The 23792-nt window shown below is 38.0% G+C and overlaps 3 protein-coding genes across 5 annotated transcripts; 1 reads left to right on the forward strand and 2 right to left on the reverse strand.

The window, feature by feature from the left end:
• Window positions 1-1068: 1068 nt before the first annotated feature.
• On the reverse strand, window positions 1069-9377 carry ccnq (cyclin Q). Its single transcript, XM_030137953.1, has 5 exons — window positions 8949-9377; window positions 8262-8445; window positions 6241-6373; window positions 5223-5441; window positions 1069-2524 (listed from the first exon to the last, which is right to left on the reverse strand). Exons 1-5 carry the CDS (start codon window positions 9094-9096, stop codon window positions 2435-2437), a joined length of 774 nt encoding a protein of 257 aa, XP_029993813.1. The 5' UTR covers window positions 9097-9377; the 3' UTR covers window positions 1069-2434.
• Window positions 6606-19988, reverse strand: LOC115421938 (alpha-1,3-mannosyl-glycoprotein 4-beta-N-acetylglucosaminyltransferase C-like). 3 transcript variants are annotated; one of them, XR_003935764.1, is made up of 6 exons: window positions 19648-19986; window positions 16817-16915; window positions 16493-16643; window positions 14900-15154; window positions 12994-14208; window positions 6606-6616 (listed from the first exon to the last, which is right to left on the reverse strand). XR_003935764.1 is itself a non-coding variant. In XM_030137951.1 (5 exons), exons 2-5 carry the CDS (start codon window positions 16910-16912, stop codon window positions 13328-13330), a joined length of 1380 nt encoding a protein of 459 aa, XP_029993811.1. In that variant the 5' UTR covers window positions 16913-16915; window positions 19648-19988; the 3' UTR covers window positions 12117-13327. The 3 variants fall into 3 exon arrangements, 2 of the variants coding, with proteins under 2 accessions (XP_029993811.1, XP_029993810.1); XM_030137951.1 differs by lacking the exon at window positions 6606-6616 and having other exon boundaries at window positions 12117-14208; window positions 16820-16915; window positions 19648-19988; XM_030137950.1 differs by lacking the exon at window positions 6606-6616 and having other exon boundaries at window positions 12117-14208.
• On the forward strand, window positions 9909-13112 carry cfap126 (cilia and flagella associated protein 126). Its single transcript, XM_030138827.1, has 5 exons — window positions 9909-9935; window positions 10020-10082; window positions 10231-10305; window positions 10471-10662; window positions 11495-13112. The coding sequence occupies exons 1-5, from the start codon at window positions 9909-9911 to the stop codon at window positions 11810-11812; spliced, it is 675 nt and encodes a 224-aa protein (XP_029994687.1). The 3' UTR covers window positions 11813-13112.
• Window positions 19989-23792: the final 3804 nt, after the last annotated feature.

Here is a 23792-nt window from a genome sequence, read left to right on the forward strand (position 1 = left end):
TTTAGGGGCGCTTGGTTGATGTCTAATAGATCTGAGGCTGAAGGATGCAGAGCTTTTATCAGTTCAAGGGCACTCAGCTCCTAGACTGCAGGCCTGATATAGTATTAACATCCCAAACTGTCATTTCAAAATAAACACACATGCACACAGAGACATCTACACACACACAGCTGGTCGCGTGTGTGACCTTCTGACTTCCCCTCAAGCCCACAGTTAAAGCTGAAGTGATGTGTAAGCAGATCGGAGGCATACAGCACAGAGGCGATCAGAAAAGGCTGGAAAATGCTGAAGTGAAATTCAAAGATGCATGAGCTCCACTCCTTCACTTGGCATTTTCTGCTCTCAAACTCCATCCATAGCTTTTCTTTTGCCTCCATCTCCTATGTTTTCCTCATTTTGTACCCCTCTCCATCTCTCATCTATCCATGTCATTCTCTTTTTCCCTACTCGTCCGACTCCTTCCCTCAGTTCTCTTTCCCATCTGATGGTTAATTCATGGAGTCTGGCTGAACACGCACCCTCTCCATTATTAATATAACATTAGGGAGACAGAGGGAGGAGAGAAAGGGGGAAAAAAGGAAGGAAAAGGGTGGAGACAGAGAGAGGAGAGAAATAAGGAAACTGGGAGAAAAGGTAGCATGGAAGCGAAGAGGAAAAAATGAGCAAGAAAGAAAGAGTGAAGGAGAGCACAAAGAATATAGAGATAGAAAAAAGGTGGAGATGGGGTGACAGGAGTCAAAAGAGGAGCAGCTTGAAAAAGGCCAAGCCAGATTTTTCCCCAGCAGCAAGATGAGGAAGAGGGGGGGGAAAAAAAGAGTTGCATGAGTGACAGATGAACACAGAGAGGATATGTCAGAAAGAGGGATACTGTACAACACGTGACGCTATTGGGATGCACGCAATGTCTCTTGTCCCATGAACAGAGACAGAATGCATGAGGAAAGCAAGGAGGGAGGATAAGATAGAAATGGAGACTCAGATGTGTCAGTGCTGATCATGTGACTACGACTCCTCTCTCCTGTACAAAAAACACACTTAAGATTTTAAAACAAAAACACAAAAAATGGGTAAGAATACAAAAATCTGTCTTTATTCCCATTTGACACATATCAAGTCTGAAGTTCTGTACAGTAAAAATAAACAAAAAAACAGGACTTCAAAACACATCAAGTAAACTTTCACATTATATTAACAGGCTGATGTGAAAAAGTCAAACTCCTTTCTCACACTAGAGATGAGCTGAGCTTTCATTCTAGTGTTACTGTTTCTCCCCAACGTGACTATTAAAAGTCAGAACAAGGAGTCCTGAAATAACCTTAACACTCACATACTTGAGCCAACTGTATTACAGAATTGAAGCTACCCCTAGGCTATATGGGCTTTTATCCGTGGGCTGTCACAATATTTCACACTGATATATTCACAGATGGGCTAGTTCAGATTTTTAGGTTTTTGACTAACTCTTGTTGCTGACAAAGAAAACTAGATGTATGGGTTGGGACAAAAAAAAAATCATAACTAGCCAAAACTATGGAGGACAGATTAACACAAAGCAAGACTAGTACAAAACCTACATGTGGATGGTGAGACCTCTTTTTATAAAAAAAATAATCATTTGTATACATTAACAGTAACTGCTCATGATGAATGTCATAAATCCAATTACAGGACTTCAGAATCTTCTACTAATAATGATAACAGAGGTGTTATTTATTTTTTGGTTTATGTTTTATTATAGAGAAAACTGGTATCCAGTTATGAAAAGCTAATTTTGAGATGCTCTGGATTCTTATAACGATCATAAACTCAACTACATACATTAGTTGGATCAAATTATCCCACTGGACCAATGAGTTGGGATGACGTTGGTGTTCAATAAAGTTATGACAGAGGTCAACATTCCCATGTCTTGGGAATCACACCATCTTTCTGACAATTATTGACTGAGATTATTTTTATTATGTCCTCAAAAACTGGGTGAGGAGTGTTAAATCAATTTGTAATCTTGTCTGTGTGGAATATGAAAGGCTGGCTGGTGCTGAGAGCTGGGATGTTTTTCAAGAGGGCCGGTGCTGATGATGTATTCCAGAGCACATCAGCATTCTGCAGGGCCCAGGGATTGGAAACCAGAAAGCAAGAAATGTCTCCCCAAGGTGGCAGGGATCGGTAGTGCAGATGTGTTTTTGTCACACCTCAAAGACTAACTGGGGCAACACAAACTGTTCCTCGCTTGCTAACACACACACACACACACACACACACACACACACACACACACAAATATACAAATGCACCTGAACCCAGATATGGTGTTCACACATGCACAGGCACATGCCACACAGACACATTAAATCATATGTAGATACTATACACACACACGACAGACAAGACAGTTGTTATGCATCTCCTGTGTTCAGATCTAAGGTTATGTCCTTCAGATACACTTGGCTTCCATGTCGTACAACTGGAGAAGGTCTGAGATCACAGCGTCTATGTCAGCTCTGGTCACATCCTCACATAGAACCTACACACACAGACACACAAGAGAGATTTTAGCTCCACACCTGGCCTCAATAAACAGGGGACATCAAAGGTCTACACATCATTTCAAATGACCTAGATTTTATTGCCTCAAGAACTGAAGTGGAAACTCATAACAAATTCAGACTTTTTCCATTTGCATTTGGATAGATGAACTTTTTTAAAAAGAGAAATAATAAAAGAAACATCATTGCTAAAAATGTTTCACAATGGGAAACTGTAATTGCGCCCACAATCCAGTGATGGAACCTCACACTTGAATGGTAGATGTGAAGCCAAAGGCAGGAGGACACCTAAAGCATTAGTGACCAACATAGCTACTGCTGCACCTACTGTTTGGGTATGTCATGACCTACAGATACACACGTGTTACAAAACGGACGCTGCATATGCATGAAAGTCCTACTATGTTTATTGAGGTTACTAAGTTTTTGTAGGGATTATTCATTTGTGGCAAAGAAACTCCCACGAAAACTGTACCCAGTAACTGGGACATTGCTTCTGTGAAGACGCAACCCTGCATCACACACACCTTACCATGGGCAAATAAAACAAACATAATCTGCTTCGCAAACTAACCCCTCAGGCTTTATCAGTGACCTTATCCAGCATGCACAGGCAAACAAAACAGCCCAGTTAGAGCTCTGAAATGATGTATTTAAGAAATTCCTAATCCAATTAAAGCTGCAGTGCTAGATAGGTTTTTAGTATCACTGGGCATAACTTCTATAATTGTCCTTCAGGTTATTATAAATGAAGTGGTCTTAGAACAAGAAACTTCTGCATCTACTCTTTGACTAGGTTTTCAGGCTGTAGGAAATGTCCCTTGTGATTCTCAGATTTTGTCTAATCACATGTATGTTCAGACAAGTACGGAGGTTAAAACATGACTGATAGCTGTAATTACCAAAGGCTGATCAGATTCTGTCAAGATCAGATGCAACATGAACCAATTCTACTACTCTAATCTGTGTCTTGACATGAAGGATTGGAAAAGAGGCTTCTGGAGATTTGCATTTTTATAGCAGGCTTTATATGAAACACAGATTGGATGGCACTTTTAATTTTGTTGTACTTGTACAATGACAATAAAGATAATCTATTCTATTCTATTCTATTCTATTCTATTCTATTCTATTCTATTCTATTCTATTCTATTCTATTCTATTCTATTCATCTCTTTTCCAATCCATCCAATCTTTATTTCCATTTAGTCTTTTGATTTGGACCAAGAGGAGAGAACTGCTAAAGGAAGGTGCATATTATCAAATTCCGCAGTTTTTTTTTTTTTTTTCGTTTGTTTTTTTACCCCAGCCCCTGAATCTTAAAAGTGAAATGCTGGTTTTGCTGATTACATGTTCACATACTGTACATTACAGACAAAGATCTTGTTTGTCAAGGAGCATTTTACAGGATTTAACAGGTTTCAACAAGGTATACTTTTAAGATTTAATGCAATTTAAGATTTTATTTAATGCCTTGTGCTGGGGTGAGACACTGTAATGCTCCTGATGAGAACAAGACACTATTGGATGGACCACAGAAGTTTGTTGATCAACTGATGGGTTTCTTCAAGGATGACATTGATTATTATTACTGTTGTTATTATTATTATTATTATTATTATTATTATCTCTAGTAGCAGTAGTATTCTGATGTATGTATTGGGAGTTTTCACCTTGGAGTGGTGGGATTAAAATGATGAGACGCTCTTTTATCATATCGATGTTGACAGCCTCTTGGTTGTCACGTGTAGCCATTCCGATAATGATGTCAGCAGGACATCGCTCTAGACCACAGTGACCCTACAGTACCAGAGCCACATCAGCACATTGCATATCTGGGAAAAAAATTATCACTATGAAATAATCATAAAAAAAGAATACCAGCTCTGATAATGTCCTATCTCTATTTTGTTCCAGCAGCTTGTCTGACTTTGAATTCATCATCTAGACACAAAATTCCTACTTTGAGTGTTTACTAAATCAATTCTTAAGTCTTTTCTAAACCATATTTGATCATTAAATACAATGTTTGTACTGCACAGACATCAGGCCAAAAGTGTAAAATGACACAAACATTCTGAAGAAAACAAAACTTGTGGAAACAAGCGAGGTGTTTGTGGAGTGACACAGTGCTTATGTAAAAAATGAATAAAAGATTTTAAAATATATATAAAAAAATAAATATGAGTAAAAATTGTCTCTGACACAATACTATGAGGTATAAACATACTCACCTAAAAGAGAAACAAACACTACACTATACTGCTGTTACCATCCAATTAAGTGGAGATACCAATTTGTCCTGGTCTGAACTTTGGCTCATCTTCCCACAGTGAGAAGAGAAACAAGAAAGCATCAATTATCTAACCGCTTCAGACTTGACACATCTTTAAGTGTAAATTTAACACACACGTTTAAAGGTAGGACCTGTCCTCAGTCTGTTCAGATGTAGCACTAGAAACACAAAAATAACTGAGCACAACTACTCTGATAAATAATCCCAATTAAAATCAGTAAAACTGCATGAAATACAGTACAACGGATTTGAATCAGATTTTAGTTGGATTTTATGCTTAGATGACTGTTTAGATCCGGTCCCCTGCTCTTGTTCATATGAACGCACAGTTAGATGAGTCCTTTCTTCATACTATAATTATGTGCAGCTAACACACACACCTGCCACCACTCTTTCTCCCCAACTGGCAGTTCCACTCCGTAGCTGTTAAGAGCCAGGTACAGCGTTGCTATGGCAATATGTTGGGGTGCGTGGCGGATACACATGGCTCCATGGTAACAGTCTCTAAGCAATGCCCAGGACGTCTCTGCGACAGGGGTCCGAGACCAAGCGTGGCGGTTGACCAGTGACTTCACCGACAACAGATAGTGGAGTAAGTACTGGAGAGAAAGAAAAGTTACAATATCATTCAGTGAAGTCAAAGAGTGGAAAACTGTAATACAGTTATTACAGCTGACTTAGTTATTTGTGTTCTCACTCAAAAAAATTTCCTACACCATGCTGTCATTGTTATTTTTCTGTCTCTCTGTATACTTGACACTGAATAGTTTATAGATGGACATGTGTCTGATATTACATCAGCATGTTCTTAATTCAGCTCATTTTTAATTTCTTTGTGATAATACATACAATTGCTCCAAAATCCCCAAAAGTGATTCATACTGTAAATGAATCGAACCATGGTTCAGTTTGATCCAGAATGAGACAGGAAATTTGGATCAAAATCTGGATAAATGAGGTAGGTATGAAAGTGCCTGAAGCCTTTGGCAGAAGCTCCTTTTATTACCTGTTACCAATTAACTTACTAATTGTAGAATCTTAACAAACTAGTAAACCTGGTGTATTTGAAAAACTTTTAATTTTGTTCCTGTCACCAGATTTTTTTAATGTATTGCCATCATCAAAATCTACATCTGTTTAAATACAATTTGTGAAGGCAGGGGTCTGTGCGAAAATTAATAAAGTTTAAATATAAAATCAATAGCGAGATCGTACGAGCTGAAAAAGTATGCACAGTATTTACAACTTAGCATTAACAACACCTTTTCCACTTTTTCAGCAACTGTACAAACAAACACACTGGGACAACCATGACAACATAAGACAGTAACAGAGTCAGACAGGAAGGCTCAACACTAAATCAGGAGGACAGGAAAACACACACACACACAGGCCTACCTTGTGAGGGTGTTCAAAGGAGACATGGAAGTTGAGCTGTCGGAGGATGAGGAGCTCACACTGCACTACGCTGTCCCTCAGGTCCCAAAACTCCTTGTCACATTCTAGAGGAGCACTGCCACTGTTGAAATACCTGCAAGGGAGGAAAAGAAGCAAAGAGGAAAGGTGGGATGGAAGAGAAGGGGAGCATTTGAGGTGACTGCTTTGATGAGACAGAAGCAAACATGCAAAAAATCCTCGTATAGTGGCATAAGTTCTGAATGTGTCAAAATGGTCCAACACAACTTTAACACAGACATATTGTAGTTTATCTCTGATTCAGGGGTATCAGTCATCAGTCCTCATACATTATCTTCCTTGTTTTATCATTCAGTCACTCATCCATCCAAAGTTTAACTTTACCCCTGCATGTAACTCCACCTACTGTATGTGAAAAGGCAGGGAAAAGCTGTTTTGAAAAGTGGCAGAATTTGTAAGTGTGGATGTGAGGCAGTTGTAGTTCAAGAACATCCACATCACACAGAATCACAAGATACTTATGAGAAAGGGTTAGTTTGAGTTTTTGTACTAGCTTTAGCACCTATGACAGACACACATGAAACTAAAATATTGGTTTGAATGTGCAGTATATTTAGAATAGTTTTGCTGCTTTTTCTTTTTTATTGTACAATTTTGAGCCCTGAAGCCTCTTAAACCTACACTCACCTACAAAAAGAGCTATTATGCAGCCTTTGTTGTGACACTGGTGTTAATTTGGATTCAAACCGAGAGACAAATAAACCATTTGAGACACTGGTTTTACAAGGTAAAAATTAATGGCTCCTTATGAGTCAACAGAGCAAGAGTAAAATGCCTTTGTTCGACCCACTGGAAAATGAATGAGCATCTCTGATTAGTGATAGTATTTTTAAAGACATTTTGTATTTTACTAGAAGTTCAACTCATCATCAAGGTGACAAAACAGGAAGTTGTGAGTAGAGCCATTTTCACCTCTAAAAATGCAGATTATTACATTATTATTACATATTTGTTTGTATTATCACCAAGCATTGATGTGTTTCATAACAATTAAAATAAATTAATGCATAAAAACCACAATAAAATAAATAAAATGCACAATGGTAGGGGTAGGTGATATGACAAAAACTTTCATTTTCATATTGTATGTCATTGTGACATTACAGTAACTAGATAGGTGCATCTCAAGACATTCCCCCCAAAAAAGAAAGAGGAATGTGATTTCCCACAGTGAAAATTGCATATATTCTACACTCATTATATGTAAAGTGAAATTTTTCAAAAATTTCTTTGATACTGATAATTATAGACGACACCTCAAAAGATTTTAATATTTAATTTTGAGTTAATAAACCATATGCAGTATAAATACAATGAATCCATCAGTTTGGTTCAATACACTCTACTGGAAGACTGATGACTTGATTTTGTTCATATGACACACAACACACCAGTCTACCAGGAGACTTTAGAACACATTTCATGCTTCCGTCTGCTGACAAAATATTGTGGAGATGCTGATTTTCTTTTCCAGCAGGACTTGGCATCTGCCCACAGTATCAAAATCACTCATAAATAGTTTGTTGACCACGGTATTGCTTGGCCAGCCAAGTCATCCGACCTGAACTCTGTATGGGCTATTGTCGAGAGAAAGATGAGAGGGTGCATAATGAACATATTTTTCTGAGGTTTGACATGTCTGTGTTATCTATCTATCTATCTATCTATCTATCTATCTATCTATCTATCTATCTATCTATCTATCTATGTTTATTGGAAGTCCAATGGCAAATGTTGGCGAACATTAATATTGAAATACACTTAATAAATTTGTTAAACTACACAAGTAAATTTCCTATTATTCATTTGAACCTAAAGAGTGATCAGATACTTTAAAAACAAGCTGTCATGTTGATTAATAATGAAAATAACCCTTCCTTGCAGCATTTATAGTCATTTGTGTGCAATAATCAGGTGCATTTGATTTCAACCATGTTTTGTACCTGTGGCTTACGTTGATAATGTCCCGGGTCCTTATGTGCTGCTCCTCCACTTTTCCAGCCAGGTACACACAGCTCATGGCCACCAGGTATGGTTCATAGGAACTGATGTTCACACGTTCAAAGAAACGGTGATACAACACACAGGCTGTAGCCACAGGCACTGAGCGCATACCCAGCTTCACTCCTGACCAGAGAAAGCAGAGCATTAAGCAGCTGAGCCCCAGCAACTGCCAACTTTATCACTCTGTCATGAGTAAATACATGCAAAGATGCTCACTATCATTTTGTTTTGGATCACTGCTGGGGTAGCTAACACAGAGAAATTAAGGTAGAACTAGACTGTTTTCATTTTGACTTGGTATTGCTCATAACATCATTACAAGTGTTTCAGGCATCAGCTTCAGGGCTTGCACTCGTGCATACTCGTTTCCTGGAAACTTCTGAGGAAACTAAATGGAAAAAAGCATTTATTAATCTTACCTGTAACACCTGTGGTTTCCCTGTTATTACAAGCTATAATGTTAGCTGAAAAACAGACATAATCTGATAAACTGACAGATGTTTACTTAGTACTCAATTCTATGCAGTCAGTGGCTTGTTCCAAACAAAGACATGAACATATTCCACAGTAATAGACGGTGTTTTGCCCGTACCACTGTGTAACCCGTGGGCTTTAGCTCTGATTACCTGTCTCCATTATGAACCGACACACGCGAAAGTGTGTTTTCACGTCCCGGGAAGAGTCAGACTCCACTTCCCCGCTGGCATCCCTCCCTCCCGCCGGCTGCACTGCTCCATCTCGGGCCTCAGACAGACGTGAGGACGGACCCTCCATACCTCCTGAACCATCAGCAGGAGAGCTACAAGTGTTCTACTTCAAACGACTGTCTACATTAGCTTGAGTTATGCTAACATTAGCATGAGAATGAAATACTAGCTCACCGGTCACTCACCTAACCACATGTGACCACAGTTATGTTAGGAAAACAAAATAAAGTACAAAATACGATTAAAACTGAACTCGCTGTTTTTTTTAATCAAGCCTCTTTAGCTAAGTTACACTCGGAGCATATAGGTTACACATTACAAAGCACGTTAGCTCGAAACCGGAATAAAAATAAAGCTATTTCCGGTTTAAAAAAAAATATCAAAGAATGGAAAGGAAAAACATTTTAACAGCGACCACAAAGTACACAAATGTACAGTTTATGGGGGAAAGTTGTGAAAGAGATACAGATTTTGAATCAAAGATGCAAGGGGGTCAAAAATATTATATATGATGTAAATGTGATATTTAAACATTGCTTTTTAAGAACACGAACAAAAATATGACAATAAATACCACAATGATCACTGATTTATGATGAATGAAAACAAAATGAAATATTCTAAGTTAACTTTTTGTTCAGTTCACGTAATTATTGTCATTATTGTAATTTAATGTCAGCATTTTGTTTTTCATTTCTGCGTGCCTTAAACAAATTAGGATTAAGGACCTGTTTAGTCATAAAATCAGTGGCTGAAGCATTTTTTATTTTATTTTTTTTTTAAAAAAGGCCAGGATGAAAGAGGTCATTTGACTGTTGCTATGCCAACCAGTACACACAAACCGAGGTGGAGGCTGTAGACAGGAAGACAGATGCAACAATGTCGTCCGGTTACTCTGCAAACCAGGTAAAACTTTGCTTTCCGATGGAAGAAATGAGTTTCACATGTTGTACATATTCTCACATAACACCGAACACTTTCCTTTCTCAGTATGACAGTGCATTCAAGTCGCAGAGGCTGCAGAACTGGTGTGTGTCTAAACCCTTCAAAGAGGTAGTTAACCTATATCAGCACTTCTGTCTTACTGTATCACACTGGTTGTAATTCATGTCGTTGTGTGATAGATGCAAGAGTAGCATTGTCATCTGAAAATCTGATGAGTGGGTTTGGTTCAGCTCACATTGTGGTTGTGTGTTTGCAGAGACCCACTGCACATGAGGGTCACACAGCCTTCATTGCCAATGATAGAGGTCATTTGCTCCCTGGAGTGGTCAAGGTAATAACATGTCTGGTTATTCCTTGTCTGTTTTATTAATTCATATTCGGAGAATCTCAAAAAACTGTGAAATGTACTCAAGTTATTAAAAAGACCATAACCTGTCAATATAGAACCTGCGACTTCACACCATCTTTTTTTTTAAATATTTATATTATGCTACAGAAGGGCAGTGCTTGGCCAGACTTTAAAGGGACCTGGGATCTACCAGCTCGTATCCCAGCCCACCGCATCTGCCCCACAGCCCGCTCAGTGGAGGGTCTCAACAGACTCAAATCCTGGGGTTTTGACACTGGCAGTTCTGAGCCACAGAGGGGCAGCAAAAACACAGACAAGGACCAGGATGCTGGCCATCAGGTTAGAACCAGAGACTGTTATCTGAGGTTAACACACACATTCAAAACCTCAAGTTTAAAGGGTGTGACAGGACAATTAGCTATCATTGTTTCTATCAGCCTCAAAGCACACCACAACAACAAAACACTGATATGACAGCTTAAAAAGATACCAAACCACAAGGTGAGTCAGAGGATAAGAAAAAATCTAATTATATCAAGCAGTTAGGCCATAGTTTGCAGTTGTTACATTTTGCTGTTACACAAACATCAAAAGGTAGAATATTTTTTTCATTCTTGTATCATCGCTGAGTGTCACCAGTCAGTGCCAGGAGGTACAGACCCTTCATCTGAATAGTTAAGAAACTGTTAAAAGAAAAAAAAAAAAGTTAAGGAATGAAAAAATTTGAATAAAAATCAAACAGAGATAATCTTTAGGCACCTGTCTCCTATGAATGGCAAATCATTTACTTTTCTGTTCTGCATATATTCAAAGGACTGTAAATTTTTACACAACCTAACCCAAGCAGATGTGACCTAGCTGGGCTTCGCTTCCTGAGGGGAACCAGCAGCAAATTTGCATTTGTATTTACGCAAAGGTGAAAGAAGAGGAAGAGTAAATCTAGTCATTCCTGGTTCATGGATGGTGCTTGGAGCGTTCACTGACCTTCTGTCCCTAATAATATCTGCTCTGCATTTGTTTCCTTGTCATGCTTTTTCTCATTTCAGTTTTTAACTGTTACATAATGAAGAATATGCACTGGGTGTTTTTGTGTCTATACAGTATTGCATTAATGTTTACTACTATATATACACAATATAACATTAACGTGTTGTCTGGTCTTACACATCAGCAGGATGGTGCTGGTCAGTCCTCTTTGACCCCGCCTGCAATTGAAGTTCTGCCAGAAACTCAGGACCGTCCCCCCACTGGAGGCCAGAGAAACTCAACCCAGGACTCCAAAGCAGTAGTACATGGATCTGTCTCTGAGACTGCTGAAGGCATAAAACCTGCTGAGGCTACTGGTGAAGACAGACCACTGAGCCAGCTCTCCACAGCTAAAGAGAAGCCAGTTTCAAGGCCTGCTACAAGAGAAGGAACCAGCAGTAGATCTGGTACTGGCAAGAGGAGACCAATGAGTAATATGTCACAGAAAGAAGTGAACCCATGAGCTCAAATATTATCTGAACAGAGACAAAAACAAGAAGACCAACACGAGTAATCCAGTCAAATTTGAATTTTCCATGCAACTAGTAATTAAGTAAATGTACTAGGTGGGGCCACAGCAACATGTCTTTCAGTCAACAATTGTTATAAATGTCCGTCTCTCACAATAGTCGGGCCTATTGTCTTGGAAAAATACAGCACAACTGCAACACAGGAAGCCCTGTTACCAGCACAAATGACTCAATGTATTTAGTAAAAATCACATGAATTTCAGTCACTCCTTAACAGACACAAGAACACTTAGCATTGTGTGAACACAGCAATTTTATTCATACAAATATATTCAACACAAGGAATTGTGTGCATACTGCTGATATTCTGGAGAATCGCTTCATTATGAAGGATTTTTTTAAAGGACAGAGCTTAATCAAACATTCAATAGGTTTGCACAGTTTCATTGAACAGACATTAATGAAACTATTTCTAAGGCACAGAAATCACATGCTTTAATCTCAAAGCAAGGTTCAGCAGATCAAACCAGATACTCAGACTCAGAACATTTATCTGAAAAGTAATTTCACATGTAGGCTTAGTGTGTAGTAGGAAAACGCTCATAGCCGACCAAATATTAGTCAAGGAGTAGATCTGTAGTCAACAAAGTCCTGTTTGGTTGGTTGGTTGCAGGCAAACAAAACTCCACAGGAAACAACACTCATTCAGTCATCCACGGACATGATCGTTTACATGACCTATTATCTAATTCCCCAAGAAAGTGAAGTGCAAAAACCTCAAATATGGCTTATTATTCAAAATGCGTTACCTAATGTTAATGACTTAACATGGCTGCCAGCTCCAATTCAATAACACAGATACATATGGACCATTAGGCTCATGGAAACTGAGGAAATTAAATTATCTTAGTTACTGTTTAACCTAATGTCCATTTCTCTCTGTAAACACATTCATGGTGATGTAAATGACAGAACTGAGATTGAAATAAATTAACAAAATGTTCAGACATTCAGAGACATTACTATTTCTGCTGCTTCCTCTATAAAAGTAACATTTCAAACATTTTTATTAATGTTTCTTTTATTTCTCTGTGATGTAACACAGAGTTAACATTGTTTCACAGGCTTGGAACTCAAATATATTTCTTATCCTCATAAAAAGATATATTTGAACTTCATTCATTCATTCATCTCCTGAACCCGCTTTATCCGCACTAGGGTCACAGGGTGTGCTGGAGCCCATTCCGGCTACCTATGGGCAAAGGCGGGGTACACCCTGGACGAGTCGCCAGTTCATCACAGGGCTGACATACAGAGACGAACAACCAATCACTCTCACATTCACACCTATGGGTAATTTTTATTTTGTTTTTTTTAGATTGACCAATTTATATTTGAATTTATTAAATAAAAATCAATCAACATGAAAAAAATCTAGTCAACTATGGAACTAGCAACTAGGGAAATCTTTGGTCAGGGACAGCCCCAGTGCGGAGGTGTATTCCTTCTTAACTTGTTGAGATTCTTATTTTTTTAATGATTACCCAATCCTTCTGTCCTGCTGTAACAAGTATTCTCAAACAGGACGAAGCAGAGCCATGCTTCTTGTCTATCCCCTGCAACTCAAGCCTCCCGTTCTCTAGTTGCCCGAGCAACTGGAACGTTTTACAAGTTTTCTCCTCTTTGCCACTGTCAATCACATCATGGCCCAGCTCTACCTGAGCTGCCTCCAGGAGGTCTTTACCACCTGAGCCTGTTTCTATTGAAATCCCTGTCACCACTGTAGGGTCTTTGAAAACAACAGTCAGGTAAGTCCCTTTCTCTGGGGAGCGTCCCCAGAAAAATCCCTCCCCAGCCTCCCAGGCCAGTTTGGGATAGTTTTTCTGATAAGTAGACATATTGGTGTAAACATCTGCTACTGGATTTGAGTAGAGCCCCTCCTCAAAGTCCTTGTCCTTTAGCTTGTTGTATGTTCCTTGAAAAGAGGAGAAGGTGCCCATGTGTTGGAAAAGTGAGGGTTTGAACAGAATTGTGTCCTTCTGTGTCATGACCAGACGGAAGTGGGTCATTAACCAATCACAGGGCATTTCTTGGTAAAAGAGGAAAAGGAAGCGGGCCAGAAGAGGAAGGTGAGCTGATTTGTAGAGTTTCCCTATGTAGCCAAGGACCGAAAATTCCAACATCGCCCAGGTGGTCTTCTTCGTGTTTTGTTCATTAATGCGCAGTTTAATAGTACTAAGGAAGTTTTTTGCAGAGGAAACGTCATCTTCCAGCTGGAGGTAGTACTTGCCAAGTCCAGCACTGTAGTGGATCAGAAATGAGTAGTCTACGTTCTGCTTGGAGCGGAAAGACACCCTGTCTGGGGCATCATTGAAGTTCCTCTTTAGACCTAGAGATAAAACAAAAAGATACAGTGTATAACACTATTTCACAGTGGTTTTGAAGTCAGCAAAATTCACCTTATTATCATTACATTATTGTTATTATGGACAACATCAACAGCTATTATTGATGTATTTTCAACTTTTTAATTAAACAATTCTGTGATGAATCAATAATTTTCTTGGGTTCTCCGATTCTTGGGTGCATCTTGGTTTTGACTGGAATGTTCAAACTCAGGATGTGAGGATCAGTAGGATCATCAATAGAGTGATGCACAATGGACTATTATATGGTAACATTTCACAATTATACTTTTCAGACCCACTTTTTTCAGGCACAGATTGTTTTATTCATCATTTTCTTAGACTTAGTCATTATTAATACCATCTCTGTCCTCTTTGCACTCTGTAAAATATGACATGTCTATGACAGTTCACACTTCAGTTCAGGGGAGTCCTTTTTTTGGTAATAAAGGTTTCGGATCCACTCAAAATGCACTGAACAGTTAAACGTTAGGTTTGTGAAGGGCAAACAAAGGGCTCCGCGTTGTAAGGCCTAAATGTGCAGTACTGTTCCACCTGGATTGGCTGGTTTTGTCAGTCTTATCCAACCATCATGTTTTTGACATACAACATTCAAGTTTCAAAATAACATTTAAGCCATAGTTCTGAATAACACAAATGACACAAGTGCTGTACCTGTAAGAGGAGGGTAAAACTCCTCAGGAACATGTATAACCACCAGTTGGCCTTGTTCTAACTCTGAAGAAAATGCTGTTTTGATCTCTTTTGTTGTATATACTCTCCACCTGACATCAAACTCTGCCAGCAACACTACCACCACCATGGAGGAGCGCTCCTCAGGAGATGACTGGGAGAACAGGGACTGCAAAGTTGAAATCAGATAGGTCCCCTTTGTCCTCTTCACCGATGAAAGGCCAACAGCAAGAAACCCTGCCAGAAATGAGAAAAAAAGGAAAAAATGTGTAATTTTTGAAGATGAACAATCTGCAACAATGACAAAAAAACCTCTAAGTACTGCTCTATAGCACTTACAGGCTCTTAGCTGGTTGTTTGGTTTAGGAGTGATGCATATTAAGTCTTTGATGTGCAGCCAGCGCCTCCGCAGACTGTGTGCATTTACCGTAAATGACTATAAATGACAAATTAATGTAGGGACACTACTGTAGAGGACAATAGTGAGCAAGCAAATGAGATCAATTAGTATTGTTGAGTAGAATAATTAAAAAAGGAGAAAAGTGCACAAGTATGCAGACATTCAGTTTATTCTGTACATAAACTGAGCAGTAATACTTTGAATGAAGTGAAAATGGTCAGTTTTGACTTTACCCATCTTAAACCAAACACATTTCTTTTGGAACATATGCAGGGTTTCCACTGCTACTATACATAAAGCTCAAGTTAATCCCTCCAGCCAAGAAATGGCTACTATTTGGTTTAAACATCCCCTCATCCATCAATCAGTGAATTGTCTCGATGACTTATCCCCTCAACCCCATCCTCTGCCCATGTACCAGAATGCACTTACGACTACCAAAACCACAAATTCAAGCTACGTACCCACAGACTGTATCAGTCACTGAATAAGTTATAAAGCTAATTGTTTATACACATCTGTATTATGGTTTTACCAAGTTTTCTTCAAACTAAAACTCTAAGGTGGTTATTTTGACAGGCACTCAAAATAACACTGTATCTAATAATCTTCACTTTCTGCATCAGCTGATTATAGCTCTATTAGCCTAGCTCTGTAAAACTGCAAATCACCTCAGTTTTCTGTACAATTTGTGGTCAATAGCTGAACTAAAGATCTGTTTGGAATCATCCAAATAAGGTCAGAACTGTCGAACAGTAGAGTGATTCACTACTGCCTCTAGCGCTCACACACATCCCCATCCCACGAGTGAGAATAGACTCATTGCATGTCTCTATAATCCATAACACTGGCATCTTTGGTACACCTTTAGAGCTCTTTATTCTAAACACTGTAATGATAATTTAGGTCATTTTTTTTATATTTCAAAAGGAGATTCAACTTGGCACATATACTAATAGTGGGGGAAAACAGGACCTGGACAAAACCCATACAACATGGAGAGAACATTTCACAACATTACCTGAACTTTTCATTCATGTCTTCAAAGTGACACACATTACACAAATGCTTGCAGGCTGAAGTTGAATAACCGTGGGCAAAAATGAGGAAAGCCAAACTCTTCTTTGTTTCTGCAACAACTTTTGGAACATTGAAATAAAAAGTATGTTACATACTCTGTTGAGTAAATGGAGCTCCTGCAAGCAGCTGGTAGGATATGTTGAAAGGCAGGAAATCTCCTTGTTCAACCCAGGACTCATTACTAATCAGCCTTTCTGCTTGCCATTTTAACTCATTTGGAACTGGTTCTTGTGACCTTCCCAGGCCCTGCAACAGAAATACAGGAAAACTTCTGTTTGTGAAACAGGTTGGTACTCAAAATTTAATGATACTCAAGTGATGTTTGATTTTTATCATTAAATATGCTCTATGATTCCTTTCATTACGTGGGCTGACTGCTCTTTCTGTGTGTATGAGTGTGGTTCAGTATGTGTACTCACAACAAGGAGGAAGTCTGAATGGCCAACAAAGTACAAGCCCCCGATGACAAGCAGCACTGCCAAAGCAACAGTTTTCTTCTTCAAATGACGTCGCATTTCCTATAATTCACACATGTGGGCACAGAGACACACACAGAAGAGATACCTGGGTCATTATGTTGGTATGTAACTCAGTCAGCACAACAGTAAATAATTAATCTTATAGTTAATAAATGTTTCAGTAGGCTCAGATACAGCAACTAGTGGAAGCGAAGTCTGTGATGAATGGTTTAAGTGCCATAAAAAGCTGTTTTGTTCTTCTTGGCATGTATTAAACTTGATAAATCTTTCCTGCTGCATCATTTCATTGTACAATAAACTTGCCTGATGTTCAAACCCAGTCATAAACATATTTCCACTCTGCACTTCACTGTCCATATTACTTAACAATTCCACTTTACTTCGCATATTATTGTTTACTGTTGCACCTTACTGTTTTTCTACCATTTTTTAAATAGTTCTAATTTATCATGTAAAGTGTGTTTGCTCTTGTATTCTATGTTAGTCTCATATCTTCTCATATCTTATATTCTATTTTTGCTGTCTGTGATACTGCTGCTGCAATACAATTTCCCAGTTTGTGATCAACAAAGTCTGTCTGTCTGTCTGTCTGTCTGTCTGTCTGTCTGTCTGTCTGTCTCTCTCTCTCTCTCTCTCTCTCTCTCTCTCTCTCTCTCTCTATCTATCTATCTATCTATCTATCTATCTATCTATCTATCTATCTATGCTGCTGGTATTCTAATCTGTGTTGTGTTACCAAATGACCTATTGATCAAAATGTGTGGCGTTAACTTACAACAAACATGTCCTCATAAAGTTATGCACTGGGCATCACTCTATTTTGTGGTTACCTCTATCATGGCACATGTTTCTTAATGTCTGGAGCTTAGTGTACTTCATTAAGCTTAACATGGTCACAACTGAATTAATTTTTTACAACAATGACCAAATTAAAAAAGGCATTTGTTCGCCATTTATCTACATGCTTTATGGGTTGTGCTTTGCCCGTGTATTGTTTCATGGTTTCCTGCCTCACAGAAACTATGTTCCGGAAGTCGTGCTTACGCGCACGATCTTTTCCACAACCATAACCCCCCCTTCTCTGTCTTCAGCACCTGGTCACAAAAAAGAAACATTATCAAAAGTGAAAATGGAAACTTCAAAAGTATATGATTTTCCACTTTGGTGATTGTAACTGAATACAAAATATTTTTGATACACAACTACATACATATAAAAAGATGTATTTCATATCCTAATCCAGTTGTTAAAAGGCATCATCAAATACTGAACAAAATTGTTTGTATATACTGAATATTACCTTGTTACATGTTATAGTTTGTTGATATCAGAAAAAAGTCAAACGCACCATTAGGTACAGTACCCAAGTAATGTGGAAGTTTCTAGACTTATCTAACACTCAGGAGAGAAAAGATACAATATGACTCAAAATAGACAGTGCTTTCTTCCTGAAAATAATGTTTGCAATAACAATGGATGTCCAATATTGAGGAAATTAGACCTGCGTTGGTTTAATCAATCGGTAGATAGGTTTAACATTACTTTATTCTATTTTCTAGTAATGTAACTCCAACACAATCCCAAAATGTATTCTATTTTCCAGGAACCTTGGAACACCCTGTTACCCAATATCAGGATCCTGCTCTCAGAATTTATTTAAAATGACTTATTTAATTTAACATATTAACAATTAGGGCAAAGACATAAAATATGGAGTAAAAGGACAAACGCTTTATAATAGAGGCTGAGATGGTGCAAGATACATAATGATTATAAGTATTTAAAGGTCTTAAACAGGAATTACAGACATGTCGACATAAGCAAAGGCTTTTAGAGAGAAATTCCCTTAGTATCAGGGCATACACACAAACACTGAATGTAGGGTTATATTTACACTAATAAAGCTTTATAGGCAACAATATTCTCTGACAGAGACAAATAATAGTAATAGAGTTCAAATGACAGCCGCAGAGTTGAATCTGGTTACTCCTGGTTCAGGGCATGGGAATAATACACAGACTTTGTTTTGTCAACATTTACACTCTGCTTCCACAGCTGAAAATAATTATAGATCAGGCCCCCACACTATTATTAGCATGGTCTCCTCGACTTCATGCTCCGAATAGAGCACAAAGTTTTCTGCTTAAAACCCTCTGAAGGTTATGTTAAAGCCTGACGGAACATATGACTGACAGGGCAGGTGTGTCCGTGTATGAAAAAAAAACAAGCAAAAGCCGAATTATATGGGGGGAAAAAATCTAAATTTGACATTATTTGTTAAAAGGATAGCTAAGAGGAGAAGAGTGTTTTGATATTATGTTGCTATAGCTACCATATCACGTAGATAAAACTACAGAAAACTGTTCGTGTTATCCACTTCAACTCCTGAAGTAGCTGACCATAAGTCTTAAAATAAAATAAACTGCTGAAAAGTTGAGTATTACCGTACATGTTAGGTATGTTGTTATGACGGAGCTCAACGGTTAGCCCTTCTGTTAAATTATGTATGACCTATGATAACTAGCTTGTTTAAACTAACACCGCATGAATAACAAGTTACTTCAAGCACTAGACTATACTGAATAACTATACGTTATTGTGGTTAAACAGTAAAATAACTCAATTAAGTCTGGCTAAAAATGAAATTTAAGTGAATATCAGTAGCAAAATGCGTATTAACAGAGCTAGCTTCGTCCACTATCGTCCAGTCAGTGTATGATAACTGTGTAAACTCACGTAGATAAAAGTTAGTATTAAACCCAACCACTCACCTTTATTATTATAATTTATTATATATTACAAACACATCAGTTCGACATGGAGCCGCTACAGGTCCAGGATATCCCTCCTTATCAGCGCACATACAAGGCACGGAAAGTCATAAAAGGCATATCCGAATGGAAAAAGAAGCCGTCATTTTGCATTCCGGTTTGAAATGATGAAATCCCATGATATGTGAACGAACCGGTGCTTCTACCCTGGTTAGATTCTTAGTCGGCGTACAACTGCACCCCCGCTACCGTCTGGTGTGGTTTATACAAACAAGGTGTGTTGTTGGAGGACAGCCAATCCAGTGACAGGATTGACAAACAGGACCCAGGCAGGCATCCATCTGAAATGAATGGGGAAGTTAGAATCAAACAAATACAGAATAGACAAAGACATGCACATACAAATCATGATCAAAAGGTTTTATTGTTTGTGTATATCCTTCCCTAACTTGATTCCTCTCATCCAAGCACGTTGATCTATTCATTTCTGAAGCAGTGACACCAGTCCTTCTTAATACCTATCACTAGGCCTACCATTATCTCAATTCATTATTTATAACAAAGATAGAGAAGTTTTGTTTTTTTGTTTGTTTTAATTTGTCTACATCACAGGTGTCAAACATGCGGCATGGGGGCCAAATTTGGCTCGCCAAAGGGTTCAATCTGGCCCCTGGGATGAATTTTTAAAATGCAAAAATTACACTGAAGATATTAACAATCAAGGATGTTCAAATCATTTTAGGTCATTTCAGTCTAAAGTGGATCAGACCAGTAAAATACTATCATAATAATCTATAAATAATGAGAACTGTAAATTTGTCTCTTTGTTTTAGTGTAAAAAAAGTAAAATTACACAAAAACGTTTACATTTACAGTCTTTCCTTTAACAAAAAATATGAATATATGAAATGTCTTAAGAGAAGTATGTGGAATTTTAATAATATTTGCCCTGTTATTTAATGCTTTATGTATTTGTAGACCCACTGTCATCTCTTAGCTGTAATTCACATGTATAAATGATAAACTAAGGCGCAATATTGTTAACTTATTATTGTACGCTTATTTTACTAAAGAATTTTCAGGTTGTTCATATTTGTTCATGTTATGTTCAAGTACAATTCATAGATGTAAACATTTTCATTACAGAATTTACTTTTTCACTCAAAAGTTCTTATCCTATTTTTACCTCCGCCAAGGAGGTTATGTTTTTGCCAGGGTTTGTTTGTCTGTTTGTTTGTCTCTCCGTTAGTGTGCAACATAACTCAAAAAGTTATGGACAGATTTTGATGAAATTTTCAGGGTTTGTTGGAAATGGGATAAGGAAGAAATGATTAACTTTTGGGGGTGATCCGGAAGAAATCCTGGATTCTGGATCACTTTGAAATTTTCGTTAACATTGTGGTAAATGGGGCCAAAATTTTCGTTTCCCAATATCTCGCTTAATTATTGACCAAAACTCATGAAATTTAACTCAGGAATTGACAATGGGGTCCTCTATCACATTTCAAAGGCTGATCCGGATCTGATCCAGAAGGCGGATTTTATTTTAAAAAATAAATGTAGGTTTTGTATCACCGATTATGTGGGGAATTTTTGCGCTTGGCGGAGGTCTGCGCTCTCCGAGTGCTTTTCTAGTTTATATTATTTTACTGGTCCGGCCCACTTTATATCATATTAGGCCCATGAACTAAAATGAGTTTGACACCCCTGTTCTACATGCTATATGAGCTTTACCTGTGTTCTTGTAGTTTCCTGTTTGAGTTTGACGTATCTAATCTGCATTCCAGTAGCTGTGTTAGTTTCCCTCAGCCCTGCAGCAACTGGTGGTGCAACTTGAAGGAAGTGCACCTCCTCAAACATACACAGATTGACTATGAGTCAGGTGTAGGTTTAGCACTACACTGTTGTCGACAGATTGTCATAAATGGAGACTGTGAAACAAGAAGTCAATCACAGCTATTAAAACATTTAATCAAGCAATGAAAGCAGTAAATGAGTAGATGATGTTGTATTGTACCATAAAAATGCTCTACAGGCCCAGGCCTATAAAATTATTTGCCTTTCATTCTGTTATTTTCACTTTCCTTATTAACTGAACAGCTATCTTCCTCAAATCATTCATCCTCTCATTCTTCAGTGGGAACCAGAGCTTTACATACTAGGGGGGGCTGAAAAGTTCATAGCCTGACTAAGAAGGAGTTGGTGCACAGCAATGAAACTTGGCAAACATTAAATTCAACCTCTCCTGATACTAACTGCATGGTTTCCTTCCAGATAAACCCACGCTGGATAAATAATTTAGAGCTTTGAAAAGTAGTACCTGAGACATTTGGTGGACCATCCGTGGCACCGTGGTCTTATCAAATGTCTGCAGAAAAAGGGGTTAGCCCCCAAGGACATTCAGGCTGACATGGTTGCTATAGGGGATGATGCTCCAGCTTTATCAACTGTGCAAAACTGGGAAGCTGAATTCAAGAGGGGTAGGGAGAATGAGGGAAGGGTGAAAAGCAAGCATTTTCATAAAATGTCTGTAGTAGTACTTTTCAAAGTCCTAAATTATTTATCCAGTGTGGGTTTATCTGGAAGGAAACCATGCAGTTAGAATCAGGAATGGTTGAATTTAATGTATGCCAAGTTTTATTGCTGTGCAACAACACCTTCTTAGTCAGGCTATGAATTTTTCAGTCCCCCCTCGTACACTACTGTGCCAAATCAAGGGGTAAGGACCTCAGCTTCAAAACTAAGTCAATGCAGAAGTATCTTAATGATGTAATACCACTGGCTGCCGCTGGGGGTGGCTCCAAAAAATCCTGGCTCCTGTAGACTTACATTGGATGTCTTTAAAAAAATAAAATAAAATTTATCTCGAGGGGTCATTCCGGCCTTGTCCATTTTATTCTGACCTTCAAATACATGATCCGGTGGTCCATCTATACATTTTTCCTCCATTAATCAGATCTCAGGTCAAATAGACGCTCTGATGTCTGCTATGCTGGCCTTTGATTGACAGGTCTGTATAGCTTGCTCACTTTAAGAGTCAGATTTTTAGAGTTAGGTTTGGTTTATTTAATTTTTTTTTTTTTTTTTCTGACAGCTTGACTAAATAGGTTAATAGGCTCAAGCAACAAGGCTTTAAAATTATTTTGCTATGTAGTGGTTCATAAAGTTTAGTGCTTTATGGAATCAGTAGTGCAGCGCATCTCTTCTGTACGTATATTTGAACAGGAAATTCCATGATTTTGAATTGAAAAATAATCCAAATTATTGAAATCACACGGAAAATAATACAATTTATAATACACATCAGCGGACAAATATCCGCTGATGTTTATTCTGTTGTTTTACTTGGTATTTTTATTTGACTGTTTTTAATTGTACAGCTGTTTTAATGTCTTTAATCTATTCTTGCATTTTATTCTTTCATTTTGGTTTTTCCCCTATAAGTCGCTTTGAAAAATGTGTCTGCCAAATGCATAAACGTAAATGTAAATATCAGCATTTATTTTATTTCATCATCATTATTATTTTTTTCTCTCCCTCCAACTGGTCTGTTGATCCTTTTACAGCACAGATCTGAGGATTAGATTAGATGAGAAAGAACGATATCGGTACCTGCAAATAAAAAAAATATTATGAGAAAGAGATAAAAAAAAAAAACCTGATACAAATAATGAAATTAGAGAGCAGGGGTCACCAACCCTGGTCCTCAAGAGCTATTATCCTGCATGTTTTAGATGTTTCTCTCTTCTAGCACACCTGACGGTCGTTATCAGGCTTCTGCAAAGCATGATTTATCATTTGAATCAGGTGTGTTGGAAGAGAGATGCATCTAAAACGTACATGATAGTAGCTCTTGAGGACCAGGGTTGGTGACTCCTGTTATAGAAGTATTTCTGAAGGCCTATGGGGGGAGACGGAGCAGAGAAATTTCAGATCTTTATAAAGTTTGATGTCTTGTAAAAATGCTTCCTCTTTATATATGAAATAAAAATGGGAAAGAGAGTCTAAGGAAAAAATTTCTCAGGAAGAATGGTGTAATATTTGTAAAGCACAGTGCATAGCCACCAGTTCCAGCATCTGGAGAGAATTTAATTGGAAAAAAGAACTCCAAAAATTAGGAAAGAGCTGGTATTGGATTTGCCAAT

Source organism: Sphaeramia orbicularis, chromosome 7, assembly GCF_902148855.1.
Source record: "Sphaeramia orbicularis chromosome 7, fSphaOr1.1, whole genome shotgun sequence".
NCBI classification, from domain to species: domain Eukaryota; kingdom Metazoa; phylum Chordata; class Actinopteri; order Kurtiformes; family Apogonidae; genus Sphaeramia; species Sphaeramia orbicularis.

What these genes read in the sequence shown, in the direction of transcription:
- cfap126 (XM_030138827.1), top strand. Translation starts at nt 9,909, where the DNA reads ATGTCGTCCGGTTACTCTGCAAACCAG. An exon ending in TGTCTAAACCCTTCAAAGAG is followed by an intron (nt 10,083 to 10,230) that starts GTAGTTAACCTA and finishes GTGTGTTTGCAG; the next exon opens with AGACCCACTGCACATGAGGG. An exon ending in TGCTCCCTGGAGTGGTCAAG is followed by an intron (nt 10,306 to 10,470) that starts GTAATAACATGT and finishes ATTATGCTACAG; the next exon opens with AAGGGCAGTGCTTGGCCAGA.
- ccnq (XM_030137953.1), bottom strand. Translation starts at nt 9,096, where the DNA reads ATGGAGGGTCCGTCCTCACGTCTGTCTGAGGCCCGAGATGGAGCAGTG. An exon ending in TCGGTTCATAATGGAGACAG is followed by an intron (nt 8,446 to 8,948) that starts GTAATCAGAGCT and finishes TTCTCTGGTCAG; the next exon opens with GAGTGAAGCTGGGTATGCGC. An exon ending in GGGAGAAAGAGTGGTGGCAG is followed by an intron (nt 2,525 to 5,222) that starts GTGTGTGTGTTA and finishes CTGTGTGTGTAG; the next exon opens with GTTCTATGTGAGGATGTGAC.
- LOC115421938 (XM_030137950.1), bottom strand. Translation starts at nt 16,912, where the DNA reads ATGCGACGTCATTTGAAGAAGAAAACTGTTGCTTTGGCAGTGCTGCTT. An exon ending in ATTCAGACTTCCTCCTTGTT is followed by an intron (nt 16,644 to 16,816) that starts GTGAGTACACAT and finishes TTTCTGTTGCAG; the next exon opens with GGCCTGGGAAGGTCACAAGA. An exon ending in AGCTCCATTTACTCAACAGA is followed by an intron (nt 15,155 to 16,492) that starts GTATGTAACATA and finishes CATTTCTGGCAG; the next exon opens with GGTTTCTTGCTGTTGGCCTT.